Here is a 9989-nt window from a genome sequence, read left to right as displayed (position 1 = left end):
TCCTGAGTTAATTAATGATGAAAAAGTCTGATGTAAGTATTCCAGAAACCAATATTTTTGAGGAATGAAATGATTATACTCTGCTCCACAGACAAATTCAAACCCAATAATATTTGTTGCTCGCAAAGTTTGCTTCCAGGAAGCTTGACTGATTGAATGATTTTATTAAATTACACTTGTTTGTATTTTCACCTGGTTTGCAAATACAATGCAACAATAATCCTACTAATTTATTAAAATAAATTCACTTTTCAAAATTCATTTACAAATAAACTTCACACATTTTATTAATGTGCACTGTATATTTTAGAGGTATTTTTATAGTAGTTAGTAACTGGAATAAAGTAAACAGCAGATTTTTAGAAAGGTTTTCCTGATAATTATGAAGTTGTTAAAAACTTTGTTTCAAAGTTGAATATATTTCTTTTTTAATTTAAAAAAATTTTATATTTATTTTCCCTTTTGTTACCCTAGTTTTTCATTGTTGATGCAGTTATTATTGTTGTTGTTATTGATGTCATCATTGTTACATAGGACAGAGAGAAATGGAGAGAGGAGGGGAAGACAGAGAGAGGAAGAGAAAGATAGACACCTGCAGACCTGCTTCACCGCCTGTGAAGCGACTCCTCTGCAGGTGAGGAGCCGGGGGCTCGAACAGGGATACTTAGTGGCCGATCCTTGCACTTGGTGCCATGTTTCCTTAACCTGCTGCGCTACCACCCAACTCCCTTTTTTTTTTTTTTGCCTCTAGGATTATTGCTGAGGCTTGGTGCCTGCACCACAAATCCACTGCTCCTGGAGGCCATTTTTTCCCATTCTGTTGCTCTTGATGCTACCCTTGTTGTTGTCATTATTATTGTTGTCATTGCTGTTGCTGTCGCTGGATAGGACAGAGAGAAATCAAGAGAGGAGGGAAGAGAGAGAGGGAAAGAGAATGACCTGCACTCCTGCTTCACTACCTGTGACGCAATCACCCTGCAGGTGGGGAGCTGGGGACTCATTTTATGCCAGTCCTTGGGCTTTGTGCCATGTGTGCTTAACCTGTTGTGCTACTACCTACCTTACCCCTGAATATATTTCTTTAAAGAGTAAGATGCTCAAGGAATGGATAGAGACAAATTCACAGATTGCTTGTAGCATGATGATTGACAGTTTCTGGAAGCAAAGTAGGTAGGCTAACAAAACCTGGATGCATACTTCAGGGAAGGGAAGCCATAGTGTCCACAACCCCATGGTCTGAAATCACAGAAATTGTAGCCCAATGAGTAGCAACTTCTGGATCCATAGTCAAGGGGACAGTTGCTACTGGACCCACAGCCCAGAGGCTCAGAATATTTTAACCTGTATGGAATAAAGAACATGAAGGATCTTGGGTTTTTGCAGCAGTTCTGACAGAGCCTGGGAACCAGACAAGAAGTTTGGCATCCAATGGTTTTGGGGCAGATCTCTTGACAGCCATTGTAGAGAGAGCTGGCAGGTTCTGGGAGAGCAAAGTGTATAGACCAAGTTGGTGGGGAAAGAAGAATCACAGGAAGAAGTTGAGTAGCACAAGCAGGCCCTAAGGGAATTGGCGGAGAAGCTTCTGGAACAGCAGTTATATGACATGCTGGCAGGAGAGGGGTTCAGATTGTTGGGAACATGTGTGAGCCTGATAGAGCTTAGGGAGAACCACCCCCATCTTTGGATGGAGGTCTGAGAAGATAACCTCTTGGTAAGTCTCTCTCAACCGAGGTGAGCATAAGGGGGGAAACTCAGACTTGGTTCTTTCCTTCTTGACTCTCAGGCCCACAGATACCCCAGTACTTCCCTCCATTAACTGCAGGCCACATGGCTGCAGATTCACTCATTCAAAGTCACCTTCTGATCACAGAAGAACACACCTTATCACACACTTCATCACACACCTCAGAGCCCAGACAAGGCAAATTCCAAACTATATGGCCTTTTGATATCCATCTTCTCTCTGTCTCACCCTACGGGTTTAACCCCTATGCTTCTCTCAAATACCTTTGGATAATTAAGTTGCTTGTGTTATGGAAAATAACTGTCTTGTATCTCATCAATTCCTGTCATACCAACCCCCTACCTTAGGGGCATGCTGACTGTTAAGAAACCTGTAATTTCTGTCATATTGCAACAATAATTACCTCCATTGCTTTTCTATTTAACTCATGTCCACTTTGCTAATAAACGGACTCTAGGATTCTGGGACTCAAGGACTCAGATTCTAGATTCACTCTAAGAGTCTCCTGGTGTCTTTTACTTCGTGTCACCCCTGTCGTGAGCAAGAAAGAACTAGCCCGTTACTTTTCCCCTGGAGGACACCCTGCCGGAGAAGGAGAGAGACACCCCGAAACAGATGAATTGCAGTAAGAGGATTCTCAAAGGTATTGTCTTCTCCTGGATAGTTGTTTTGATTTGTTTTATTTATTTATTTTTTTGTTTTTTTTTTGTTGTTGTTTGTTTTATCTACTGCTTTTTCTTTTTTTAATTGATTCAATAATGATCAACAAGACTTTAGGATAAGATGGGTACAATTCCACACAATTCCCACCACCATACTACTACATCCCATCTCCTCCATTGGAATGGACCCGGGATCATTATGGGATGCAGAAGGTGGAAGGTCTGGCTTCTGGCTTCTGTAATTGATTCTCTGCTGGACATGGGCTTTGACAGACCTGTTTCTCTCTTTCTCTAGTGGGGCAGGACTCTAGAGAGGTGGGGTTCCAGGACACAGTGGTGAGGTCGTCTTCCTAGGGAAGTAAAATTGGTGTCATGGTAGCATCTTCAAGTTGTTGGCTGAAAATCATTAAGACATAAAGCAGAACAAATTGTTTAATAATCAGGAACCTAAAGTTAAGAATACAGTAGGTGAGATTTGGGGTGTCCGTTTGGAAAAAACTAGAAAGTCTATTTTATATTCCAAGGATCCCATGATATCATCGATTTTTGCCTGAGCCTGACAGATAACATGCATGTGGGAAGATGGTGTCAGATTTGGAAATAGGACTAGAAAACTGGGTCAGGGAAGAGAGTAGCTCCCAAATATGGGGAAAGTATATAAATTTGCACTAACTGCTGGACCTGTCTCCCTTGAGTGGCAGAGTATGTTGACCCCACCTCCCTTCAGTGAGTGGGGCAGTCCTTACTACCATTTTTCCATAATGAGGACAAGGTACTATGAGGCCCACAAGAGGCTTTATGAAGTTGTTCTTGATTGAGATGACGAGCAACAGTGTAGAGAGAGAGAGAGATTAGAGGTCTAGGCCCATCATATCTAGGTGGAAATCCCAGGATTCCCTGAGTGTGGCCCCAGATGATGGGGTGTCCTGGAAGTAAACAAAAGAGCCATCATTAAAATATGCTGGTCTCATGGCCTTATCCAGCTGTTGTAGGATAGGAGTCTTTTTATACTTCCAACCATGGATGTGCCCTTCATTCTTCAGAGTTGTTTTCCCACCATAGGAATTTCTAATTTCAGTGCCTACCATCATCATGGGCGAATCCATCATTTTGTTATGTTACTGCATCACTAAGCTCTTCCAATGCTAAGATGCTATGACTATACACAACCTGTGCTATCTAATCATGACCAGGAATGTTCTTTCTCTCTCCTATGCCCATGATTCATTGGTCATTGACCTTTATAATATCTGTGGATAGATACAGTGAGTGTAGAGATTGACACAAAGTCATTTGGTTTTCCTATGGTGGTAGATTAGAGATCATCTATTTGCTATCACAGATATTATTTCCCTAAAGTTTCAGGTATATCATTACAAATCAATATTTTAAATACCTATTAATACATTAAATTTACCATCAGAAATCCAATCCATACTTCTCCAATGTATTGTAAGGGAGAAATTTAAGGTAATTGAATGAGAAATGTGGTCTGTCACAGATATAAACCAAGATATATTTAGAGTCAAATGAGTAAGAAATACTAAGCTGTAATAGAATCACAGTGAATACTGACTTGCACAGTATAATGACTAAAATCTTAAATATTTATTGTCAGAAGAATTATAATATATATTTCTTGTTTTTAATGCAAATATGCATCAAGGTCTTCCTGACAACCCAATATAGTAAGTTATGAATATACATGGTTAAACAACCCTGGCTTCTTCCAACAGTGAATAGGAAACAAAATGCTTAAGCCTGAGGTAGGTGTATCTCTACCAAATATGAACAAAATTTTTCTTGTGGCTATTTGCAAAAACTATAGTAAACACCTATTTATATAACCTTTGCACTGCATTACACATTACAAGTAATTTAGAGATGATATAAAATTCACAGGAGAATGTGCAGGCTATATACAAATGATCTATTGGTCACTACACTTCCTATTAGAATTTTTTTGCACATATATATGTATATAGAGAGATCATTTTTGTGTATATACACACACACACACACACACACACATATATATATATATATCGAGAGAGAGAGATAGGTGATATTACATTGTATTTACCTTCTACACTTTTTATTTACTCTCAGTCCTTGTAACTTCTCACCACTTCTAAAATTATTTTGGTTTTGACTATGTATGACATTTTATATTTTAGTTATAGAAGACTGATGAATTCCCAAATATTTTGTCTTCAAAATGGCTGTATTTCTGCTTCATTTTAATAGAAGGGCATTAGCAAAGTGAATTTGTCAGAATGAATTCTTTCTTCAGACATGCATTTAAATGTCATTGTGTTGCAGAAATTATCCCCAAACACGAGACTAGAGCTGGGTGAGGTGAAAAAGAGAGGAAAAATTTTAATACACCAGAGGGCAAGAAAATCTGAATTAATTTTAGGAAGACTCTCTGCCCAGAAAGAACAAAGGAACAGCACAGGTTTAAATAGTGCTTTACAGCATGGTGACATTTCAGAACAAACAATAGGACAGGCATTCGTTTTTTCACAGGGATGCAATCAGGATGAATGTTTTACTTTGACACAATGCAACTCAGCTCTGTTGTGGAGGGGCATAGAACCCATCTCCGGCCTAAAATGCTCCCTGGTTTTGGCCAGCCTGAATCCTCCCGAAAAGTTCTTTTTTTTTGCCTCCAGGGTTATTGCTGGGGCTCAGTGCCTGCACCATGAATCCACTGCTCCTAGAGGCCATTTTTCCCCCTTCGTTGCCCTTAGGCGTTGTAGTTATTATTGCTGTTGTTGATGTCCATGTCGTTCGTTGTTGGACAGGACAGAAAGAAATAAAGAGAGGAGGGGAAGACAGAGAGGCGGAGAGAAAGACAGACACCTGCAGACCTGCTTCACCGCCTGTGAGGCGACCCCCTTGCAGGTGGGGAGCCAGGGGCTCAAACCGGAATCCCTACGCTGGTCCCTGCACCGGTCCCTGCACATCCCTGTGCTTTGTGACACTGACACATGTGCTCAACCCGCTGCGCTGCTGCCCGACCCCCTCCCCCTAAAGGTTCTTATCTCTCATGGATCTCTTAGACTGCTCTGCTTAGGAGTGTGGGATTGGGTGCAGCAGCAGGGCATGAGGGAAATAGGAACACAGGTTTTGACAAAGGAATATTCATCTATTATCTACATCAATTGTTTTTTTCACAGCTTTTCTTTTTTTTTAATGTGTTTAAAATTGAGTTACAAGCTGAATAAACAAATCAGTTGATAGGCCTTGTGTACCTGAGGCTCCTTGTTTAATGCCCAGGGCTTTGTTAACCAGAGTGGTACACTGGCTTATCTCTTTCCCATTCTTTTCCTCTCTCATGTGAAACTCTCATTCACATATTATTATTATTATTATTATTATTATTATTATTAGTGACTTAATAATGATCAACAAGATTGTGATTTAAGAGGGATATGATTCCACTGAATTCCCACCACGAGAGTTCTTTATTTCATCCCCTCCACTGGGAGGTTCTGTATTCTTTATCCCTCTGGGAGTGTCCTTCACTCTATTTATATCTCTAATGTAAGACTCTCTTTCATATGAAATAAACAAAATAGATCTTAAAAATATAAAAAAAAGGGAGTCGGGCTGTAGCACAGGGGGTTAAGCGCAGGTGGCGCTAAGCTCAAGGACCGGCGTCAGGACCCCGGTTCGAGCCCCCGGCTCCCCACCTGCACGCAGGTCCCTTCACAGGCTGTGAAGCAGGTCTGCAGGTGTCTGTCTTTCTCTCCCCCTCTCTGTCTTCCCCTCCTCTCTCCATTTCTCTCTGTCCTATCCAACAACAACAACATCAATAATAACTACAACAATAAAACAACAAGGGCAACAAAAGGGAATAAATAAATAAAATTAAAAAAAATAAAAATAAAAAAATTTTTAAAAAAGTCATCAATCATCATGTTTGAAAGGTAACTGCATTTTCTTGTCATTTTCTAGCATTTATTTATTTATTTTGCCTCCAACATTATCTCTGGGGCTCACTGCAGGAGCTAGGAATCCACTACTCCTGGCATTTGTTCTATTTTATTGGACAAGACAGAGAGAAATTGAGAGAGAATGGGGAGATAGAGAGGGAGAAAGAGAAAGATAACCTGCAAATCTGCTTCACAACTTGTGAAGCCCCTCACCCTCAACCCCGGCAGGTGAGGAACCAGGGGTTCAAACCTGGATCCTTGCATAGGTCCTTGCACTTAGTAGCATGTGCACTTATAGGTGTGCCATCTCCTATCCCCTCTCTTATTCTTTTTTTGTTCATCAGTTTAAATCCAATGTGCCAATGTGTGAAAATTTTATTGCATATTTATGATGTATACATTCGTATACCAGTTACTGAATCTGTGAATTGATGTTGTTTTTCCATTTGCATAATTCTCTCTGGACTGTCCCTAGTACTTGACTTGTCAGTATGTGGTAAATTTTCATTAAGTGTCTACCAGTGCATGTACATTCATATGCTCCCTCTCTCTCTCTCTCTCTCTCTCTCTCTCTCACACACACACACACACACACACACACATTTGATGACTGAAACCACTATTATTTGAGCTCCATGTTTCATATTCTCTGAAACTCTACCAATATTTTGTAATTTCACTGATTTGGTAGTTTAAATATATTCTGTGAAACTAAGTATCACTTAGATGTACCTAATTTATTTTTAACTCCTTACTGGGACTCTGGAACTCTGGCATGAAAGTCTTTTTTGCATAGCCACTATACTATCTCTCCTACATGAGAGGGATTTTAAATTAGGCTATTTCCTTATTTGTTAACATTGGAAAATTTTCTTCGTCTATATCTATATCTAATTATATATAGATATAATTATGTATCTTATAGTTATTTATAAGCTTGTAACCATGTATTTATATTTTTCTATATATAAATTGTCCTTATGACTACAAAATCATCTATCTGTATTTATATCTATAGCTGTATTCATCGAGTATTAATTGAACGTTCATATCTGGCTGATCTAAGTCTAATCAAATGTCAGAATGATTTGGAACTAGATTTCAGTTCATACAAAGTAGTAAATATTGGTGGTTCACTCTTCACTTAAGATTTTGTTCATAGTTGTTAGAATTCAGGTATTAAATTATTAGAATGTCTCCCACTCAATTTTTGTTACCCCTGCCCAGATTCTTACCAGTCTCTCATTTAATTCAACAACTTTGGTGTTAAGGAAATTATTTATATGTTTCAAGCAATTTATCTATATTTACTCCATAAAAGCCATAATTTTTCAGTGTTGTTTTATTTGTAATCATACTAATTTTACTTAGTGTTCTCTAAGAGCAAATTTTAAGAGTACACCTAGTCATTGAATGGAGGATTTATTTTTATACAAAATTATTATAGAAGCAGGAGAGAAATAGAGTGCCTTATCACAAAAGTGATTTCCTATTTTGAATGAGTATGATGAAAACAGGAAGTACTATTATTCACAATTTAAATATTTTCCAAGGAAAGAGAAACACTTGCACCATGGCTTCACTGGTGGTGGGGACTGGGGGCTTGAAATTGGCCACCTAGCAATGTAGTATCTATGTTCTGCCAGATGCTCCATCCTCTGACTCTGCAAAAGACTTTTATTCCTTAGGCACTGAGGTCCCAGGTTCAGTCCCAGCACCAACATAAGCCAGTGGTCTGGTCTCTCTATCTCTTTATTTCTTTTTATCATCTGTCTGATTTTTCTGTCTGTATTTCTGTCTGTCTATATCTATCTATCTATCTATCTATCTATCATCTATCATCTATCTATTGTTCTAATTTTCCTTAAGGGGACGGAATGGGATACAGAGTTCTGGTGGTGGAAATTGTGTGGAGTTGTACCCCTTTTATCCTATGGTTTCTGTCAGTGTTTCCTTTCTATAAATATTTTTTTAAGTCATAAAAATGGTATACAACATTATTTTGTCTCTGATAAAAAAAAGCAAAGAATGGATGGTAATGTTTATTAAACATTGTTTTAGCAAGTTCCTTTCCTTGAGCTATAAGTTTCTTATATAAGACATTCTATATTTACATTTGTTTGCTTCTACAACTCTATTTTCTTGCAAAGAATATCACCATGTTAAAAAATATTATCTACCCAAGATTTTTTGAAATACACATGAATTCATCACTCCTCATACTATCAAAAGCTTATTATCATCAGTTATTTTTTGGTTTGTTTACCTGAAATGTAAACCTACTCTTAAGATCTGTCACTCAATTTTTTTACCAACCTAAAATGGCTAACTTCAAGCAAAAACTTAAGAATCATAGGCGGTAATTTTAATTTATCTTCTGTTCATTCTTTTATGTATAAGCATAGTCATATATACCTACACATTATGGTATTTTCTCAATTTCTGATTTAACTCTCAACTACTTTGGTCCTTTATACCTGTAGACTTAGGCCTGAAGATCCACACATTATATTATAGTAAAGCTAAATCAATTTAAAAAAACACAAATAACACAAATTCATTTCCAATGTAGACTTTAGACTTTATTTTCAGTTATTAAATAATCTATATTTTATCATTTGTAGTTTGTCATCCAGTAGTCAGGACCAAAGATGAGAAAAAAAATCTGATAATTGACAAATAAGAAGGTAATATTTTCTAAAGATAGTAAAGATAATGAAAGTTTGGAGGAGACACACTGATGACATTGGATACCAGTGTTATAAATTAATACATTAATAGAAGCCAGATCCACAGGTTGGTCTGTAGCAAGAAGACTGGAAGGATCTAGAAGAAAAATATGATGGACAGAAATATCCAGATCCAGAGCTCAGAGAAGGGAAGCCAATGATTTCATAAGATGGGGGTCTACTGGAACCACAACCAAGTGGGTAGAAGCTTCTAGGTCCATGACCCAGAGGATAAGTGCTGCTGGACCCACATCCCAGAGATCCAATGTAGGTTGTCTGGCAGGGACTGCAGAGTGTGGAGGGTTTTTGGCGGTAGCAGGAGATCTGGCAAGGGCTGGACACCACACAGGAAGTCTGGCACCTGATGGGTTTAGCGCAGGTGTTCTGACAGCCACTGTAGAGAGAGGAGCCCAGCTGGCAGGTTCTGGGAGAAAGGAGGTCAGTGCTGTAGACCAAGTTGCTGGGGTAGGAAAAGCCACAGGAAGAGACTGGGTACCTCAGGCCACTCCCAAGGGAGCTGGAGGAGAAGCTTCTGGAGCGGCAGTTGTAGGGCATGTTAACAGGAGAAGGATTCCGATGAATTACAGCAGAAGGTTTAAATGTATAATGTTTTCTACAGGACTGGAGTCCTTTTTATATGCTCAAGTAAAGGTGTGGCCTTCTTCATAGTCACTCTCCCTACCATTGGAATTTCTCATTTTCATATTTGCAATGCAGTAGTATAATTTAATTGCAGTTGAGTAATGATTACCATCTCATTTGTGGGTGAATTTATTTTGGGTTAATACTGCTAAGCCCACAAACTCTTCTAGTGCCAGAAATGCTCTATGTGTCATGAATGTCATCTAATCATGACCATCTAATCATGAATGTCATCTAATCATTAATCTTCTCTTTTTCCAAGTCTCACTGT

The 9989-nt window shown here is 38.6% G+C and overlaps 1 protein-coding gene and 1 pseudogene across 1 annotated transcript; both read right to left on the bottom strand.

Annotated features, from left to right (window-relative positions):
* Positions 1 to 1097: 1097 nt before the first annotated feature.
* LOC132540320 (keratin-associated protein 13-1-like) lies at positions 1098 to 1605 on the bottom strand (annotated as a pseudogene).
* A 7298-nt stretch (positions 1606 to 8903) lies between these two features.
* On the bottom strand, positions 8904 to 9681 carry LOC103118345 (keratin-associated protein 13-1-like). Its single transcript, XM_007528561.2, has one exon. The coding sequence runs from the start codon at positions 9629 to 9631 to the stop codon at positions 9122 to 9124; it is 510 nt and encodes a 169-aa protein (XP_007528623.1). The 5' UTR covers positions 9632 to 9681; the 3' UTR covers positions 8904 to 9121.
* Between the last annotated feature and the right edge of the window lie 308 nt (positions 9682 to 9989).

The sequence above is a fragment of the Erinaceus europaeus genome, chromosome 9, assembly GCF_950295315.1.
Source record: "Erinaceus europaeus chromosome 9, mEriEur2.1, whole genome shotgun sequence".
NCBI lineage: Eukaryota > Metazoa > Chordata > Mammalia > Eulipotyphla > Erinaceidae > Erinaceus > Erinaceus europaeus.
Note: the sequence above shows the minus strand (reverse complement) of the source record. Positions and strands in the feature narration are given on the sequence as shown.